General features: G+C 56.9%; 1 protein-coding gene across 9 annotated transcripts in view; it reads right to left on the reverse strand.

Moving 5' to 3' along the window:
- The window catches only part of MAST3 (microtubule associated serine/threonine kinase 3), a 41275-nt gene that overhangs the window by 16785 nt on the left and 4149 nt on the right, over positions 1–20341 (reverse strand). The window contains exons 1-15 of one of the 9 annotated variants that reach the window (XM_065917422.1): positions 15154–15170; positions 14788–14877; positions 8924–9744; positions 6533–6621; positions 6377–6446; positions 6169–6189; positions 5578–5656; positions 4958–5118; positions 4705–4780; positions 4205–4414; positions 3998–4099; positions 3590–3722; positions 2004–2071; positions 1502–1587; positions 526–734 (exon numbers count right to left, since the gene is read on the reverse strand). In XM_065917422.1, coding sequence (XP_065773494.1) covers positions 526–734; positions 1502–1587; positions 2004–2071; positions 3590–3722; positions 3998–4099; positions 4205–4414; positions 4705–4780; positions 4958–5118; positions 5578–5656; positions 6169–6189; positions 6377–6446; positions 6533–6621; positions 8924–9012 — 1393 coding nt within the window. In that variant the 5' untranslated portion in view covers positions 9013–9744; positions 14788–14877; positions 15154–15170. Of the gene's footprint in view, positions 1–525; positions 735–1501; positions 1588–2003; positions 2072–3589; positions 3723–3997; positions 4100–4204; positions 4415–4704; positions 4781–4957; positions 5119–5577; positions 5657–6168; positions 6190–6376; positions 6450–6532; positions 6622–8923; positions 9745–14787; positions 14878–15153; positions 15338–18015; positions 18048–20341 lie in introns of those variants that run through there. The other 8 variants (XM_065917421.1, XM_065917418.1, XM_065917417.1 and 5 more) reach the window with 8 other exon arrangements.

The raw sequence follows: 20341 nt of genomic DNA on the forward strand, positions 1-20341 counted from the left end.
GGGCGGGTGTGCAGAACCGACTTTCTGATCTGCCCTGGGCAGGGCAGCAGCTTTGCCAAGTGCACGGTCCCTTCCCTCGGACAGAGCTGGTGCCGCCTAAATGCACGCTCCTTCTCCTTGCCTGGCACCTACCTTGGTAAATGCTTGTTCCTGCCATTACCTGAAGACACTATTCTTTCCTGATCCTACAGCTCCTCAGCCTGGCCTCCAACCATCCTAGTCCTTCCAACCCACGCCTCCTGCCCTCGCTTGCTTTTATTCTAGCCTCCAAGCTTCCGCCCACCAGTCCCCTCTGCCTAGGCTGTCCATCCTACCCCTACCCTATACCCTAGGGTTCTGCCTTCACACTCGTCTTTGGGCTTCCCCATCTCCAACCCCACTGCTGGGTCCCCTACTGCAGACTGAGCCCTTCCTCTCACCAAGGCAGACTGGGACCCCATGGAGGGCAGAGCAGACTCTAGACTGTCTCCTGGATAAGGGGTGAGCTCCCCATTGCTGGAGGCATGCAAGCCCTCGTGACCACACCTTCCACATACTCCATGACCATGCACAGGTGGCGCCGGGTCTCGAACGAGCAGAACATGCTGACCACAAACGGGTTCTCGGCAAAGGTGAGGATGTCGCGCTCCACGAAGACCTGCTGGATCTGGTTGCGCAGCATCAGGTTCTGCTTGTTGATCTTCTTGATGGCAAAACGCTGCCTTGTTTCCCGGTGCCGCACCAGGTAGACGGCCCTGGGGTGGGGTTGGAGCGGGGGTGGGGGTTGCCGGAGCTCCGGCAGGCACCGGGACATGACCTGCGTCCAGAACCCCACATGCCATGCCTCGGCCTGCGCGCTCCCCCCAGGCAGCCACTCCGAGGGTTTAAGCCACACTCCCTGGTGTCATATCAAGAGTCAAAGATGGCTCCTAGGTTGTTTATTTCTTCACAGCTAACTGAGACCCGTTAGCTCAGAAGCCTCGCTGGCACAAACTCAAATTGTGTTCATTATAACTCAAATAAGCAGATTTTTAGCCATTTAGAGTCTGTCGGTTTTGCATACCCTCAGATAAGGTAAACGCTGGGGCTATGAAAACCCCAAGCTGTTTCCACCTGATGGAGCTCTCTGACTCAGAGACTCCCCACTGCGGTACTGACACTTAAGCATGGACACATAAGCCCCCTCTGTAATTCCCCCCTCCGCCCTCCCCCACATGACAGTCTTATGCTATGAGGGATTCCTCCCTACCACCTCCACCAAAGCAAATCTTTCAAAGTAGCATTTAAATAATGCTCACTGCACACGACTGCCATCACTTGCTCAGCCCCCAAGTTCCCGAACCCTACTCTGGGGCGAGTAAGGACCAAGATCGTGGATGAACCCTGCCAAGCCATGTCCCTGCTGGGCTGTGCCTTTACTTCCCTCTGGCTATTTCTCTGTCTACATACTCAGGGCTGTGTGGGCTTCAGTCATCCCCAAGGGCATCTGAGAAATGGGTCTACGGGGGGCCCGAGGACTCACCCATAGGCCCCATTGCTAATGAGTTTGATAGTCTCGAAGTCGCTCTCACATGGCTTCCTCCGTGAAGGGCCAACCAGGGCACGACTCTGGGGTGGGGGGAGGGCAACAGGGGTCAGGGTCCTGCCCCAGCTCAGAGCAGGCTGTGTTCTTCCTGCCCCCAAGTCCTAACTGGCACCTAATGCTACTTTTCCTGTACATACTTCTCAAACTCACCCTCCAAGTTTGAGATTTTAGCTGAAGCCATGCATGCCCTCCTACCAGAAAACTCCTACACAGCCTGCAAAACCCCACTTTCCAGGGCCCCCTCCAACCCTGCCCTGCCCAACCTCCCCAGCAGGGCTATCTCACCTGCCCCCACCTTCCCCCAAAGTCACAGGCATTCATTAAGCACCTACTATATACAAAACCTCGGCAAATGGCAAACCTAGCCCCTCTCAGGGCCACCGGGTCTACCATCAAAAGAACAAGACAGGTGGGGGCGCCAGGCTCCATGCTGTCCTACCTCGGGGGCGTCCTCGGGCGCTGGTGGCTGTCCTCCACTGTCATCAAGGTGACTCAGAGGCACCATCTCTGTAAAATGTGGGAGGAGCCTCAGACGGGGTTTCTGAGCCCGGCCCCTTCACCAGTCAGAGACTTTCTGAGTCTCCAGGGCTCATCTTGGGCTGGGGAGAGAGTGCCTCCCCTGACCAGCTCCCATGACCCTGTTGTTGAGTCCCTACTGCGTCCAGGTTTTGGTCAAATCCAGGAGGCTGGACTGAGCAATGACTGAGGAACCTTCTAGAAGGGCTAGTGGGAAGCCCAGGCTCTGATTGCTCCAGCTATCTTGAATCCTGGCTCCAAGTCTCGGGGCCATGAACACCCGCTGTGACACAGGCCCTCTAGGTGGCGGCTGACACGCTCCTCAGCTCAGGGCAGGGCCCGGGGGAGCCCCCTTAGTTTCCAGCCTCAGCTGGGGTTTAGCAGGGGCAGTCTTGAGTGAGAGTGAGCGGCTGGTGAACATCAGTGGTGACGGTGACCATGAAGACAGTGTCTTGTGGTCACAGAGCAAGGCTGAGACAGGGCAGCACAGCCTCGGGTGAGCAAGGCCCGGGTTTGGATGCAGCCCCTCCCGCTCTCAGAGGGCCCCCTGCAGCGCTGGGCAGGTGATCTGCACTCAGCCTCAGCTGCCACCTGCCTGCCTGGCCACTTCCCGTTTCCTCTGACACCGGAGGCCCTGCCCCCGCCACAGCACCGCCTGCGGAGCAGGAGACTAGCCAGACGGCTAGTCTGAGCATGATTTGGTCTTGGGCACACCTGGACCTGAATCTAGCTCAACGGCATAGAGCCTCAGTCTCTCGAACTTTAAATGGGACAATGGCAGCCTGGTCCCTGTGGATGCCGGCCACTGTGGCCGGGTCCTGCTGACCCTGTCACCCCTCCTTCCTCAGCCACACCCCTTCCTCGCGGCTCTTCCAAAAGGCCGGACACACACCCATCTCACGACCTTTGCCTGCACCATTCCCACTGCCTGGTGCACTTCCTCTCTACCCCAAATCTGCATCTGGTCACTTCATCCTCCAGGCCCCAGTGTGAATATAACCTTTTCCCAGAGCTCCCCTGATCACCCCGAGACCAGGCCAGGTTCAAGTTCAATGCTTCCCCCAGCACCATGTCTTTTCCCCTGTCCTGACTGTTTGGGGGAGGTTCCTGACCATTTCAGCTGTGCCCATGGATTGCCTTGTCTGACTCTGTGTCCCACTTCCCAGGCCACAGTCAGAAGAAACTGGGAAAGTGCTTTGGAATTCACATGACAAGAGAATGCCACTGCTCAGGGTGGTTCCCTGGCTCCCTGGCCCAACTCGATTTAGCATTTGAGGACGCTAAGGCTTCAAGGCAGCTGGCAGGTCAGGGGGTCCAACTTGAGGCCACCTTACCCTGGAATCCTGAGCACTTTACCCAAAATGTGCCCTGCAGGGGCTGAGGACAGGGCAAAACAGAGGGGAAGGACAGTGTGGCACTCTGGAGTCACATGGACATAGGCTGGAACCCTGGCTCCTCCCCATTGTCACCCCAGTTTCCTCTTTCGGCCCCACCCCCACTCCAGCTCACCCTGGAGCGGATCCTTAGCCAGGCCCAGCTGCCCAATGATGTATTGTGGCAGGTCAGTCTTGATGCCCTGGCCCTCTCGGGCCTGGCCCTCGGCAGCCTCCAGCAGGTGGTAAAACTCCTCGGGGTCAAACTCCTGGGGATGCAGGGGGATTGGTCAGTCAAGCCTGGTCTCACCTTCAGGCCTTTGCACAACCCCCTCCCTCTGTCTGAAGCCTTCTCACCAGTGGCTCCAACTCACCCCCGGGATCCTAGCTCCTGGTCCCTCTTCTGGGAAGCCCCCCCGAGTCTGGCAGCCCCCAGTGTTCCTCTCAAAGCCCTACATGATGGGGACTATCTCTTTTTCATCTCAGCAGCACTGCTGAGGGCCTGGTCTGAGCCTTGCACCCGGCCATGTGCCAAGACACTCACCAGGCACTCGAGAAGCCTTGCTGGCCGCGAAATGATGATCAGCAGCTTCCGGACGAGCTGGACAATGAAGCCAACTTCCTCACTGTCTGAGCGCTCGTGGGCCTGGGAGCAGATGGGTGGTAGCATCACACACCAGCCCCTGGTCCCGCCCTGTCCTGCCTGGGGACCCCGACACCCCATGCCCACTCCCACCCCCTCACCACGCACATCCTGCAGTAGCCGCTCCAGCTTCTCCTGCATCTCCAGGAAGTAGCGGGAGGTGACAAGCGCCTCTCCAGACTTGGCCAGGCAGTCGCGGGCCAGCTCGATGATTTGGTGGTGGATGAAACCCAGGACGCCATCAGCCAGTGCCAGCCGGGCGCCGGGCGAGAAGGCGGCCAGGAACTCCTGCAGACGGCCCTCCATCTGTGCTGTGGCCTGGGCAGAAGTGGGGGACGGGGGGGGAGACGGGGTGACTTGGTCATTGGACGGGGCCTGGGAGCAACGTGTGCAGATGGGGGTGGGCGAGAGAGAAGATGTGACGATGGGGTCCAAGGATTGGAGGGGAAGAAGCGATGTGTACAGATGCGAGAGGGGGTGGGGGGGTGCAGGGAGAAACAGAAACGCACAGATGGGGGCAGGACACAACCACGAAGACAGCGCGTGCCATGGAGGGACAGCAACAAAGAGCGGAGCTGGGGCTGGTCCGGCCACCAGGTGCTGCCCACCTTGGGGAATCTCTCCCGGTACACATGATTCATCATTACGATCTCATTGTCGAAGGTCCCTGTGGTGCGTCCAGGGCTGAAGGAGGTGACAACTGGCTTAAGACATGGGACCCAAAACAGCCCAAGGAAGGGTGGCTGAGCCAGGACTGAGGGCCCAGGGGCAGAGGCCAGGCTCAGACGGGGTCAGGACCAGAGGTGGAGGAGGGGCCAGCCCGGGGAAGGGCTGGGGTTGGGGTTAGAGGTGGAGGCCCACCTGAGGCTGCGGGAGCGGGGGCGGAGGCGAGGTGAGCGGTGGCCGCCCTCCTCATCAGCCACACTGTCTGAGCTGCGGAAATGCTTGGACAGGAAGCAGAGTTCGTCCGGTGTCGGCTGGAAAGGAAGCTGGTGGAGGCGCTCCCGAGAGGATGAGCTCGACTGGCAGGAGGGGGTATCAGGGCCATGGGTTCACGGTCAGCACCACAGCCAGGACCCCAGCATTATCCTAACTCTCAAGGCCCAGTCTATTGGTCATCATGGTAACTTTCCTGCCTCTCTCCTGTGCAACCTTCAAAACTCCAGCTTTGATGTCCCTTCCTCCAGGAAGCCCTCGCTGCTCCCTTGCAACTCCAAGACCCCCCTGACCAGACCTTCCCTGACCACACAAGGATACAGATATCTGTGTATACCCGACCAGCAGCCCTTTGGGCCAAGGCTGGGTCCTTTCAGGGACCCCCACATTGCTCAAAATGGAGCACAGAGGGGGGCAGCCAGGATGTTTTGCTGACTAGACAACTATTCAACACCTTAAAATAACCAAAACAAAACAAAGATGCGTCTCCCCCACCCCCAACCTGGCACTCCCTGGTCTGCCTGCCAAGGTAGGACTTTGGGTACCGAGAGAGTTGAGCTGGGCGTGTTGGTTCCATAGCCAGAAGATGGGAGCGACGCGAGGGACCATCTTCTGCCGTCGGCCCTGGGGAGGAGAATGAGACGTTGGAAGGGAGGCATGGCCCCTGCGGTTTGTGGGGACCAAGGGTAGGCACTATGGCTGGCAGGCCCAGGCCCCGCCGGGGCAAGAACCTTCTGCAAAGGCCAAGAACAGGAATACAGGGTGAGCAAGTCCACTGTGCTTTTCTCCTTGTTCTCCAGACACCTCCTCCAGGAAGTCCTCCCTGATGCCAGCTGCCATCAAAGCTGCTCTCGGAGTTGCAGCGGGTAGGGTACATGCTGGTCACTCCCACCAGCCTGAGGATGCCCTGAGGGCCAAAGTCCAGCCTCCCATTCCTCAGTCCCCCAGCGGAGGGCATGGCACCCAGCAGGAATGCAATAAACGTTGTTGAATGAATAAGTGACATTTAAATGCCTGGCACACAACAGCTCCTCCGCCAGCTCTTGTTAGGTGAATTAGTAACTTTCAGTGAGTGAGAGATTCCTGGACCGGGCCATGCCACCCCCGCCCCCACCCCAAGGGCTCCTAGAAATTACCTGTCTGTGCGTGCGATGTGGCTGTAGGAGGTCATGCATGCATGAGTTTGCCAGGGGCGGGAGCCAGAGGGGGGACCACCGCAGGGCAGAGGCCAGGGGAGGGGGAAAAGGCTGATGAGGAGGCAGGTCCAGCCACCAAGTGCAGGCCCCTGCCCGGCCCCTTGCCCATGGTATCAGCCACCATCCCCTAAGAGAGGCAACCACTCACCTCCGCGCGAAAGGGAAGTTGATGGCAGAGGCAGCTGAGAAATTCCGAGGACTATCTAAGGGGCTGCTGCCTGCTGAGGAGGAGGTGGGGAAACTGAGTCAGTGGGAGTGGAGACAGGACACCTCCAACCCCACCCCGCTTGCCCCCCGCACACACCTGTTGGGATGGACAGTGGCGACAGGGGCCGGGAAAGAGTGGGTGAGGGTGTTCCTACCACCAGGCTCTTGCGGTTCCCGCTGCGGCAGCTATTGGGGGAGGTGGGGATAAGGTCAGACCCGGGCCTCCTGGCTCAGAGAACCACATGCCCAACCAGGAGCCCCTGGGCGGCAGCTTCGGGGGCATGACTATGCCCTCTCTGCTCCCCAGGTGGACTCCCCCATGGCCCTGAGTTCAGCCTGGGAGCCCCTGGCCCTGCTTCTCCAGCTTCTGTGTTCACAATCCCACTCCCAGCGCTTTGCCAGGAACACTGGCAAACAAGACAGAGGGTGGACAGGATCCTGGAACCCACAGAGGGTGGAGGCAGACCCCCTACTCCACATTCAGCATCTCTTCCCAGGACCACTGCTTCAATCTCCTGGCCAATCCCCTCCCCCGAGGTCCCCCTAAAATGCCAATTTGACCCTTGGAAACCCTAAAGCTGGCATCATGCACAGTTGCATCTGGTTCTGCCAAGCTTTGGCTCACATGTTTTCCTCCCTTCATCCCAGCTCCTTCCTGGCCACCAGATCCCTGGCTCAGGCCCCTCCCTCCTGCCCTTGCCCAGTTTCTCCCACCTGGGCCCTGGCCCCAGCCTCCGCCCTGGCAAAGGGAAGTTGGGAGCAACATGGTTCCCCCCCACAACCCTGGCAGTCGCCTGGCAACGGCTCTGCTCGCCGACAAGTGCATCAGCCCACGCAGCCAGAGCTGCCAACGCAGCCCGGCCTCGCGGAACTGCGTAGAGAGGGAGAGATGAAACGCTGGGGCCTCACAGGGCCAGGAACGGTGTCCCAGGCAGAAGGCACAACACAGGCCACGGAAGGGGAGGTCAACAACCCACTCAGGAGACTGAATGCACAGGCAGGAGGGGTTCAGCATACCCACTGCTGTACACGCCACTGCCCCTCGGAGCCTCAGCGTCCCCGTCTGTATACCTTGCAAGGTGCATACACAGTACTCAGCTCTGGGCGGGGCACAGGGTAAACTGTGGCGGGTACGTACACTGTCATCTTTCTCCCGACATTGCTCACAGGGCTTGGTGCATAGTGGGAGAGAAGGCAATGACTCGCCAGAGAAATCACCAACATTCACCAATACCAATAAGCCCAGAGGAAGGAGAGACCAGCTACACCCATTTCCCAGCCTGGAAAATTGAGGCCACGGATGTCACCAGCCACAGAGATTGTCCTCTAGTCTGAGGTGCAGAAGCAAAAGTGAAACCCACAGGTTCCTGCAAAACTTCCTGTCAACCCCCCACCCCAACACACACACACACTCCACAGCCCACATCCTCTTCCAACGCCTCACCGGACTCTTCATCCCGACGCATCATTTTTCACTTCCAACAGCATTTGGGAAAAATACTTGGCCTCCTCCCTCTTGCTCTCAGGCAGGGCCTTTTCAAAAACAGCTACATCTGAGCTCTCAAAAGGGAACTGGGCATCCTCTGTTCAATTCCTGAGCATCTGTTGAACACCAACTGTTTGCTCAGTCCTTCCTGGAGAAGGCGCAGGACCCCAAGAAGCTGCCTAGTTTTCCAATAATCACCCTTGTGGTTCAGCAGAGTGAGAAGTAGATCAGAAAAGAGGCGCCTGAGGTCAGTTTCTGGCACCTGGTCCCTGAGATGCCCATGAGCCTTCTGCATCCCCAGGTTCTGGAAGAAGAGCCTGAACCCTGAACTGGGCATTCAAGATCCTTCAGCAGCTGGTCCCATTACTCAGCCTTTGCCTGTGTTCCCCCTGGGAATGCCTAGACCAAGCACTGGTGAGACACTTAAGCAGAGAGGTTAAGGAACTGCCTGAGGCCACATACCCTGACATTGGCTGAGCTGGAATTTCCACGCAGGTCCAGCAGGGCTCACAGCCCTCACTTAGCTTCTCTGCTTCTCAGGAGAAACGGAGACTCCACTTTGCTTTGTATAGAACAGAGTGATTTTTTCCTCCCTGATAACCGACATGCACACCAGCCTCTTGCAGCAAATATTTACTTCTGAACCAACGTTTCCGCTGACTGGGCCCCAAGGACCAAAGAGCCTCAGTTTTTCCAAGAAGGTCCTCCCCAGGTCTGGCCAGAGGACTGACCCAGGTTCGAATCCTGATTAAGTACCAAATCCCTAAAGCCTCTGTCGCCACCTGAGCTGATCCTGGCGGACAGACACTCCAGTCTGGGTAAGGAGCGGTGAGAGGAGGGTACCTGGGACCCCAGGGGATACCTAGATCCCAAAGCATCCTCCCACTTCCCCCTACCGCCGCACACTGGGGCCTTCGCCACGCTGCCGAGACGCACTTTCGGCAACTCGTGTCTGCTCGGTCGGCCGCCGCGCCACTCGGTAAGTCCGCGCGAAGCCCCTACCTCTTGGAGCGCTGCAGCAATGCGCCCTTGGCCAGGCGGCTCCGGTGGCCGGGCGCCGCCACCGCCGTCCAGTAGCTGGGGTCGGACATGCTTCTTCCCTTTGTGCCGCCGCCGCCGCTAGAGGCCCGAGAGGCCCGGGAGCGCAACCAGCGGCGGCGGGGCGCGAACCTTCACCGTGGAAACTGCTCCCGGAGCCCCACTGTGAGGGGCGGGGGGCACGCCGCGGGGCTGGGGGTATGGGGAGAGGAGGAAGCGCGCGCCGGGGAGCGAGGCCGGGAACCCCGCCCAGGACCGCGCGGGGGCGGGGCCTGGCCTGGCTGGGAGGGGTGAGCGACGCGGAAGCAAGGCCGGCGGACTCGCGTGCTGGCGAGTGGGCGCGGTGTTGCCATGGCCGCGGGCGGAGGGGCGGGACGTTGCCAGGGCCGCGGGCGGAGGGGCGGGTCGTTGCCAAGGTTGCAGGCGGCGGGGGCGGGGCGTTGGCGGTACCTGGATGCAAGGATTTGGAACTTGGCTCTCTTCCATTAAAATGTAAATACGACCGCTTCTCCCTCTACCCACTCTTTAGGCGTTAAGCCCTTTGAGAGTGTGGCACTCAGACCCATCCAGTGGCCTGGTTCAGCTCATGCTACTGCGCCCACGCTGGCTTTCCTCTGGAATGCCTTTCCTGTCTGGCAAAATCCAGGGTCCCCCTCCTCCAGGAAGACTTCTCTTGTGTCTGTCCGGCTCTGTCTTCCCCTGGCTGGGGCTTCGTTGTCCCAGCATCTTCCAGTAGTGGGCGTGTTTAGCAAACTGAGTCAGCGCCCCTGACATACTCTTCCTGTCTGTATGACAGGAAAGGCCATCAGTCTGGCTACTATCGGGAATCAGACACCTGATTTAACTTCTCAAGCCTCAGTGTTCTCAACTGTAAAATGGGAGGAATGTGGGGCTGACACGAAGATTACTCTGTGTCTCCAAGAGTGCTTGGTAAACATTTGATAAATGTTAGCATTAGGTAAACTTCCAGGCCTCTGTTTCCCCATCTACACATGTCCGTTTGTGAAAATGCAATAAAAGAGCTGACTCACTGGAAAAGACCCTGATGCTGGGAAAGACTGAAGGCCAAAGGAGAAGGGGCCGGCAGAGTATGAGATGGTTAGATACCATCACCAACTCAATTGGACATGAATTTGAGCAAACTCTGGGAGACAGTGGAGGACAGAGGAGCCTGGTGGACTACAGTCCATGAGGTCCCAAAGAGTCGGACAGGACTTAGCGACTGAATAACAATGAAATCAGAGGCAAAGAAAGTGCCTGGTACAGAGCTGGGGTACAGATCATCTTCATTATGTAATGTGTCACACAGTAGACTGTGAGTTAATGCTTCCTTCTTTCATGACAGCTCCCCCCCAAGGAAATCAGGGACAGTGTCACCCTGAAGGTGAACCCTCCACAGGCCATACAACACTTTGGGAACTAGCCCAGGCAGGACTGACCTGGAGCCTGACTCCACATCTGAGAAAACCGAGGCATACAGAGGGCATTGCTGCCTGGTACCTAGCCCTAACCCTGCGCATCCACCATGCCACTGATTTTGCTTCTCAAGTCTCTCTCAGACTCCCCACCATGCTCCCTCCAAGCCCAGGGTCACCTTCAGGTGACCCAGATATTGCTGAGTGTCTCCCCAGGCCCTCTAGACTGAGGCTCAAACAACCCATACCTAGCCACTCGTTCACTCAAAGAAACAATGAGCACCTACCCTTTGTACTGAACACTGGGGATGCAGGACACAAATAATCCCTGCAGCCAGGGTCCCCAGTCTGGTAGGGGAGGCAGAAAGAGTATACAGGAAACAATTACATGAAAAGTTAATTTCTGAAGTCAAGAAAGGCGAAAAACAGGGGTAGCTCTGGTAAAGGACAACTTTAGCCTCTCTGAGGTGATACTGCAGCCAGTCACACACAGAGAAGGCAGTGGGGCCAGTCATGGAGAAAAAGCATCTCAGGCAGATAGCACAGCTCATGCAAAGGCCCTGGGGCAGGGCTGAGAGGAAGATACCAGCAAGACTCTCCATACAGGCCTTATGGACTGCAGGGAGGATGGCAGTTTTACTGCAGGGCAATAGGGAGCCATGGAGGATGTGTGAGCAGAGGAAGGGTGTGATGTAAAACATCCTCCCTCATGTCTGCCATGGGGAACAGGAGCTGTTGGGGCAGGAGTGGAAAGTGGCAGCAGGCTAGTGAGGAGCTGTAACAGGGCCTGGGAGGGGGATACTGAGGGTTGGACCAGGGTGGGGCCATAGAGTGAAGTGGGTAAATTCTGGATGTATTCTGAGGCTGAAGAAGAGGTGCTGTTAAGGGGTCAGATGAAGAGATGAGGATAAGAGAGGTCACCCAGGATCCTCAGGTATTTAGCCAGAGCCACGTACAGGGAACAGAGCCTCCTGCCTGGGAAGAATTCGGGTCCCATAGGTCTAGGAACTCAAGTGGGGATGAAGTCATGGTCTCATGCACCATACACTAGCATGCTGTATCCACAAGCTCCTCCCCCTCCCCCCACCACATGTGCCAGGGACACTTCTGCACACAGTTAGGAAAGGAGCTACCCATCATTCCCAGCCTGCACCGCCTGTCTGCCTCCCATTACACCCACGATGCTGGCATCCCCAGCAGCTGCTTCTCCCACGCCCATCTGGCCTCAGTTTCCTCCTCTGCAGACCAGGCTACAGCTGGTCTGTAGCCCATGGGGACCCATGGCCATGGCAAAGATCTCCCGTGAAAGGCTAGCTGAGCCAGCAATCTCCAGCACCAGCCCACTGCCCACCGGCGCAAGGTCCTCCCCTGCTCACACACCCTCCTCATTTTACAGCAAATCCGCACTCCCGGGTTAATCCCTTTCCTAGAGCTCGGATCCTAACTTTGTGCCTAGGGCTTTGCCTCTCTCTGCCTGTGCCAGTAACTGTGTAAACAGGAAAGCCCTCGGTGGACATACAGACCCCCATTCCTGACCCCACATTGGTCAGACCATCGCAGCCCCTTCCACCTGCCCATGAGCTGTCCATACCCCTCCAAGCCCCGTACCTTGCGGGGTTCCTAGTACCCTCAATAGAAAATCCAAAATCTTCCTGTCCTTAGTATCCAAGGCCAGAGGGAACCCTCCTCTGACAATGCAGTTCCTGCTTGCAACAGCCTTTTTGTTGTCCCCTTGGCCATAAGGACCCAACTCAAGACCTTCCCTTCGATCTGTTCCCTGCACCCCAAAACAGGTGGGGCCCTCCCAGCCGCTTCCTATTTGTGCCCCAAGCATTAACTGAGCACCTGCTGTCTACCAGGCTGTGCCTGAGGCTATAGGATGACCAGGACAGATGAAGTCAGGCCCTCAAGGGGCTCCCAAACCTTTGGGTGAAAAAAAACAACTCAATAATCACACAAGAAAACGCAGAGGGACTTGCCTGGTGGTCCAATGGTTGAGAATCTGCCATCTAATGTAGGGGACACGGCTTCGATCCCTGGTTGGGGAACTGGGATCCCACATGTTGCGGGGCAACTGACCCCGCCCCAACTACTGAGCTCACATCCTGAGCCCAAGTGCCACAGCTAGAGAGAAACCTGTGCACTGCAATGAACGATTTGCATCAACCAGGAGCCTGATTGTTGTAACTAAGGCCCACCACATCGCATGACACGGTGGGATCAGGATGCACAACATGAATGTAAGTGGGGCTTCGGGACCTTATGGTGGGGCAGGGACGGGGAGGGTTGGTCAGGAAAGACTTCCTATCTGAGATGAATAAAGGAGTAAATAGAGAAAATGGAGCTCTGGGGTGGGGGAGGGGGGGGCGGGCAGCAAATGCAAAGGCCCTGAGGCTGGACCAGCGTATACTCTGACAGTTCAAGAAGCCACATGAGGTGAGCTCCGGAGAGAGAGGGATGGGCGGGGGTGGAGGGGTGCATCACTGTGTCCACCTAACACCTTCCTATTTACACAGTTACTGGCACACTGTGGGCTGGACCCATAGGGCTTTGGAGGCTGAGGGGACAAGTGTGGGCTTATTCCTAAAGTGCTCAGAGCAGAGGAGACCGGGACCCAGTTCTTTGCCTGGCCCAAGGCAATGTGGCTCTGCTGCCCCCTGGTGGCGAGAAAGGGGACCAGCGGATTCAGCTTGGGCCCCAAACTCTCTGCCTCCGTCTCCTCCTGGTAAAACTGGCTTATCTGCTTTCAACAGGTCCCTCCCCTCATCCGGTCCTCAGCTGGGGTTGAGGCCAAAGACTCAAGAGTCAGATCTGGCCTGATACTCTCTCCCAAGGTGCCCCTGCACAACACACTCAGAGGTCCTAAGCTGTAATCTCCTCCTCTGCTAAACAGGGGGCGACACCATCTATGCCTTCCATTGAGGCACCCCAGCATGGTCCAGACCACACCGTCTCCTACCTGGATGTTGCCCTAGCCACTTCCTTGCCTACGTCACCTCCATTCCTATCTCCTGTCCCCCAGCCAACGTTTCTTCCCCCAAGGTGGCCACAGCGGCTATAAAAATCTTGGTCCTGAGACTTCCCTAGTGGTCCAGTTGTTAAGACTATGTGCTTCTACTGCAGGGAGTGTGGGTTAGATCCCTGGTTGGGGAACTAAGATCCCACATAGTGCGGGGAGCGTGGCCATAAATAAATAAATAATAAAATAAAAAATCTTGGTACTGCCTCAGGACCTCTGCATGTGCAGTTCTCTCTGTTTGGTGCCTTCCTTCCCCCAGCCCTGCTCAGGCCTTGGTTCAAAGACCACATTAAGAGGTCTCCCTCTGAATGTGTCTTGTTTGCCCACCCCCTTGTTCATTGCCTACTGCCTGAGAAGTGCCTGAGAGTCCCATGAGGAAGAAACTGTGCTCCTCTTGTTCACAGCTATGCCCTTAGCACCTGGCACACAGTCGATGCCTACTTAATGAAGGTGTCTGCCTGTTGCCCACCACCTTGTGTGGGCTCCAAAGTGTTCTCTCTTCTCTCCATTGAAGGCCCAGGGAAAGAGTCCGAGCAGCTCATTCCTACTAAGGTGTAAATGGTTGATAGGCCATCAAATTCTAGACATCACTGACCTGTACCTCTGTCACCTCCCTAAATTTTGCCCAAGCCGTGCGAGGAGCCCACTGTAACCTTGATGTTCTTTCCTGTACAGGGGCAAGACCCTGAGATACCCACTTCTCCAGTTACAGAGGGGAGTTCAGAGTCTTAACAGACTCTGATGGCAAAGCTGATCCTGACATTTAGCCCCTGGACATAATGAACCAGGAGAACTGATGTCTGCTCTCTGAACCTCAGTCTCCTCTGGATCAGAAAGGGCGCTTCTCTCCCGAGGTTGTGGAGGGAAAGCAGGCGTTTGTTGGGGAGCCGGTGCTCAGTCAAGCCGGTTCTTTTCTCCCTATGCCACTCTGCCTGGTTACGTTCAGTGCCAGGGCTCCAGAGGCGGACTCTCAGTCTTAGGGGTGGGTGAGTGAGTGAGTGAGTGAGTGTGTGTGTCCATTCAGAGGGAGGAGTTTTCAGGCCAGCTTCTGCTGGGTCACAGCCCAGGAGGCCAGGCCAATTCATCAAGGCCCTGAATAGGCTGGGAACCCAGCACCTGTCCTGAGGAAGTCCTTGGGCAACAGCTCAAGTTCTGGCCTCGCCCTGGCCATCTGCCAGAAGGGGGACCTGCTGGCTCTGACTGAATATGGAATTTTCCCATCATGGTCCTAGTGTGGCTCACAGTGTCATTTTATGGAGGGGTAAACTGAGGCCCAGAGAGTCCATGTCACCAGCCCACAGTACCTTGGGGGAGGGAGCTGGATCTGGGCGGCCTCCAAGTCTCTGGGGTGCCAGAGCAATGTCTGCGCCCCGCCCGCGGGCGCTGTCACTTACCTCCAGGGGTGCAGGCCCAGCGAGGGGCTGCAGGGGCTGCAGGGGCTGCTGGGACTCAGCAAGGACGGGCTCTGGCTGCTTGGAGACAGACTGCAAAGAAAGAGGCCGGGGACGGTGAACCTGGTAACGGCCCCTGCTGTGGCTGGAGACGGGACCAGGGTGTGGTTCCCTTAGGGAGAAGGGACCTGAGGCTGGGGGTACCGGGTCTACCGTAGGCCACGAGGGCGGGGCCAGACCGATGACCCGGGAGGGCTCCCCGGAGGCGGTGGTGCGATTCGGGGCGACTTGAACAGAGACGCGGAGGAAGGATGATTGTCAGCCTGCCCCTCTTCCCCTCCCTGTCCCCTTCCAGGGTCAAGCACTCACTCGAGGGTCAACGCCGGGATGTGCAGCTTGTCCCTGCGGGACTTCATGCCGAGGCCGCGTCTAGGCGACCGCGACCGAGTACTGATGCCCCCTTCGTGGCCGCCCTGATCGTGTCGCAATCGGACGGACAGACAGGACGCCAAGACAGCACGCCTAGCAGGCGAGGCGGACGCGGAGTGGGGGCTGGGCTGCGGGGGGCGGGGAGGGCGGGCTCTCTCCGCCCAGGGGCGGGGCTCCGAGCCCTGCACCTACGCGCAGGCCCAGCCTGGCAGGAAAGATCGGATTGCCGGAGGCAGGAGGCACCGGTGCCACCTTCTCCCAGGAAGGGCTGGCGAGGGTGCCGGGCTTCGAGTCACTGAGCTGCACATCGTAAAGGAAGGGCGGTCACTGCCTTCTCAAGCGGGTTCATTGCTCCATCAACTGGCTCCACCCCTTCCCGGCTGAGACCCGGCGCTCGCCCAGCCCTGCGCTCGGGGGTAGGAGGGCTGGGGGGGGGGGGGGGAGGTGTGGGCGGGGCGGGGGATGTCTCTCCACCCGGGATTGAGCGTGTCTCGCCCCTATCCCCCCACTGGCCACCGGCGCGGGGGCTCAGCCCCACGTCCCTAGCCACCCGCAGCCGGTGTCAGCATCTCCCGGCACACCGGAGGCCCCGACCACGCCTCCGGGCCTTTGCTTCCCTGGGTTCCCTCTGCCAGGACCGTCATCGCCCTCATTCATATCCGAATTCAGCCCCACCAGCCTCCCTAATACAAGTGGGCCCCCGGCGCTCCGAGCCCCACCCTCCCTCCTGCCCAGCCCAGACTCCCGAAAGTCTGGGGTTGTCTGTGTCCGGTCGCAGCCCGCTAGAAATCCTGGTTAGAACGAGTCAGGCACACCGCAGGTGGCTACGAGTAGACAACCTTCAGGGAGCGTTTGTCCTGGTCCTGCGCCGAGGTCCCGGACTTTGCCCTCTGCAGTTTGGACTGATTCACCGCCCACCACCCTGCCCCCAGCCTGGGCAAAGGCTGGGGACAGTGCCGGCCTTCCCGGCGGCGTCCAAGCCCCGCCCCTACCGGGGCCCGCAGGTCCCTCCCCACCCGCTGCACTGCCCTCCGTCCAACCAGAGAGGGTCTGGACTTGGAGGCCACTCTGACACCAGCCCCACCACCAGACTTCAAACTCACATCCAGCCCCCAGGATCTACCCCTTTTCCTCTCTCCACTCCTATCTCCATGCTGTTTCTCAGGACCTCCGACCAGGCAGTTCTCTCTACCTGGAATGCTCTTCCCCCTACCCTTTTCTCTTCCAGGTCTAGTCTCAAATGTCACTTCCTCTAAAGCCACCCTCCAGCCCCCTCCTGTGTGCCTCTGATCTCTCCCCTGTGTAACATCCCTTCCCAGTTGGCACAGTGGTAAAGTATCTGCCTGCCAATGCAAGAGACCAAGAGACAAGGGGTTCAATCGCTGGGTCAGGAAGATCCCCTGGAGGAGGAAATGGAAACACGCTCCAGTATTCTTGCCTGAAAAATCCCATGGACAGAGGAAGCTGGGAGGCTATAGTCCACGGGGTCACAAAGAATCAGACATGACTAAGCGCGCGCGCGCACACACACACATACACACACACACACACACATACACACACACGCTATAGAACATCACTTCATTTTGCCCAAGAGAGTGCAAGCTGCATGACAGGGTTCAGCATTGACTTCTCACCCTGTCTCCTTTGCCTGGAACAGAACCTAGTACACAGTAGATACTCAAAAGAAGTTTGCTGAGGGACCGATTTCACCGAGGCGCAAGGGAATTCCCACCCTCAGCTCTGGCAAACACAGCTTCCAAGCCTCCGAAGAGGGAGTGTTTGCCATCACACTTCCCCAGACCACCAGCTCAAGGCAAACGCCTCCCCTTCCTGGGCTTTGCTTTTCCCCCTGGTGCTGCTAAGTGTCCTAAGCGGCTTCACTTGTGTCCAACTCTTTGTGACCCCATGGACTGTAGCCCACCAGGCTCTCTGACCATGGGATTTCCCAGGCAAGAATAATGGAGTGGGTAGCCATTCCCTTCTCCAGGGGATCTTCCTGACCCAGGGATCAATCCTGTGTCTCCTCTATTGCAGGCAGTCTCCTGCATTGCATGCGAATTCTTTACCAACTGAGCTACCAGAGAAGCCCCCATAAACCTGTGTAAACCTGGGGGCTCCCCAGGTGGCCCAGTGATAAAGAATCTGCCTGCCAATGCAAGAGACCCAAGAGATGCAGATTCAGTCCCTGGGTCAGGAAGATCCCCTGGAGAAGGGCATGGCCACCCGCTCCAGTATTCTTGTCTGAGAAACCCTATGGACAGAGGAGCCTAGTGGGCTACTGTCCAGGTGGTCACAGAGAGTGGAACATGACTTGGCGACTAAACATCAACAAACCAGTGAAGGCACTTAACAAATCTTCTTGGAGTTTGAGGGATCTCACAATGCCAGCCACCAGGAACATTAATGTGACCCCAAATTGTATGATTTTCCACTGATGTTCCCTGAAATACAGTGAGCTTTGTCATGGGAGGCAATTCCAGGACACCAGATTGGAATTCTATAGTCTGGACCCCGGATACCACCCTTTCAAGTTGGGTGCTTTTGAGCCAGTGATGCAACACTTATGCACTTCAGGTTCCTGTTTGCAAACTGACATGATTTGCACCTCACCTCCCAGCCTGTGGTGAGGTGCCTGTGAAGTACTTTGCAAAAACCAGGGGGGAAAGGGGGCAGGGCAGGATCAAGGTGAGAGCTTTGTAGTAATTATTAACTAAATTCACAATTCAGATGCTGCCGCTGAAATATCTGTGCCCAGGACCATAGGGCTCCACCCAGCCAACTGGCCCCAGGTGAACTCACCCACGTCCCCGGCGTGGTAGGCTCAGCTCCTTCTGAAAAGAAAACAGGAGTCATTCCTAGGGAGACAAACCCCTCACTTCCCTAGCCTTCCACTCACCCAGCTGGCCCCTTGTTCACCCTGTTCCAACCAATGCCTCTTTTCTGCTCACCCCATACACTGAACTCAGCCCTGCCTCAGGGCCTTTGCACCAGCTGTATCCTCTGTTAGGACCACTTTCCCTCCCTTCTGGTGCTAGTTAATTGAAGTTCATCCCTCAGGTCTCAGTTCAAACACCCTTTCCTCCAGGAAGCCCTCTCAGACTCCTTACATTAAAAATAACTTCATTATTTAAAATAAATTAGTTGATTTTACCAAGAACTATATCAGTAGTGGCTAAATATTAATACTAATATTCTATTGAGGAAAGCAGACTGAGAGCCGAAGAACTGATGCTTTCAAGTTGTGCTGGAAAAGACTCTTGAGAGTCTCTTGGACTTTAAGGAGATCAAATCAGTCAGTCCTAAAGGAAATCAACCTGTGAATATTCATTGGTAGGACTGATGAGGAAGCTGAAGCTCCAATACTCTGGCCACCTGATGCGAAGAGCTGACTCACTGGAAAAGACCATGATGCTGGGAAAGACTGAGGGCAAGAGGAGAAGAGAGTGGCAGAGGATGATGAGATGATTAGATAGCATCACTGTCTCAATGGACATAAATTTAAGCAAACTCCAGGGGATAGCAAAGGACAGGGAAGCCTGGTGTGCTGCAGCCCACGGGGTTGCAAAGAGTCAGACACAACTTAGCAAATGAAAACAATTGAAGAAAGGGAGATTCCTGCATCATCCTTACCCTGTGCCCTCTCAGATCTGAAAGCCATTTCTGCTTACCCTCTGCAAAATCCAGGCAGGTTTGGGTCCTGGTCATCAATGGGGGCTGGGGGCACAAACCCTACTGAAGGTGCATGACTCAGCAAGCTGATCTGCACCAATCCTGGGTGTCCTTACCGTATACAAGAAATCCCTATGCTTGGGGTCCACTGTGATCCCAGAGTCTACCCTCAAACGTGGTTTGCCCAAGAGGACTTTTTCTCAAAAGGCTGTGTAGCACGAGCTAGAATCCGAGGACACTCAGACCTGGGTCCAGATCTGTTCCCTCTTCTTTGCTGTCCGTGGGCCCCTGAGCCAAGTGGTTGGTACCCCCTGGGCTTTGGTTTCCCCATGTGTAATGTGGAGATGACGTAAAGCGAGGTCTGGGGATCAGAAATTATTACCGTCGCGTGTTATTGTTGTGTTATTTTTGAACTTAGCAAGGGCCGTCGCAGACTATCGCAATACTAGCTAAAATTTACTCACATTCACCAAGTCGCTACTACGCACCAGGAGCAGCGGCCTTTTCACAGGCAGGGTAACTGAGGCGCGGAGGGCAGCAGCTGCCCACATTTCTTGACTGAGGTAGGGTCGGGAATCCAGGTCTCTGGACACCACACACAAACACACACGCTGGGGCGGTAGCGTCGAGGATGCACAACTATTTTTATCTTGGTGGGTTCAGGGCTGCCCACATCTAGAGTTGGGCGTTCGTCATGGCAACAATGACGTCATCAGCCCCCGCAGCCAATTGGAGGGGGCCGGAAGCTGCTGGGCGCGGAGATGACAGGGCTGGGAGGGATCGCCAGGGTCTCCAGGCAGAGGAAGAGATGGATCTGTGGGGGTGGGGCGAAGCCCCGAGGCTGGACCCCAACTACTGTGAGCTCAGAAAATCAAGTCAGAGCCCTTCAAGATGGGAGGAGGCTCACCTGCCAACCTGAGGTCTCCTTGTTTGCTTGAATGCAGGGCAGCCGGCCCCAGACCCACCACCATTAGGGGCTCCGCTGGCCCCCTCCAGTTATGAGTTCTTATGCCAGCTTCCTCCTTCCCCTACTAACCCACAAAACAGAGAGGAGCTGGGATCTGAGCTCAGGGATTTTTGCTGTGCCCACACGGGTACACACACACACACACACACACACACACACCCCATCCCAGCCATTTCCTTCTAAAATCCTGACAGTCCTTGGTTCCCAGTCTGGCTCCCCAATCTGGACTGTATGATCGCCACCAAACAACTTCATCCCTCTGAGCCTCAGTTTCCTTGTTTGGAAATGGTCCAGTTACATGGGGCCCTGAAGGAGTCAAGCAGCAGGCTCAGGGCCTGATGCTGGGGGAGGCTTTGATAAAAGGAAGCCAAGACAATTATTTTGTGAGGTTGATAACTCACAATTAATCCACAAATTTTAATTTACTTCCAAAATACAAAAAGATGTAAAGTGGCAAAGAGAGATGAGGGAAGGTCAGTAGCCCCCTGC

This window comes from Muntiacus reevesi, chromosome 1 (assembly GCF_963930625.1).
Source record: "Muntiacus reevesi chromosome 1, mMunRee1.1, whole genome shotgun sequence".
Lineage (NCBI taxonomy): Eukaryota > Metazoa > Chordata > Mammalia > Artiodactyla > Cervidae > Muntiacus > Muntiacus reevesi.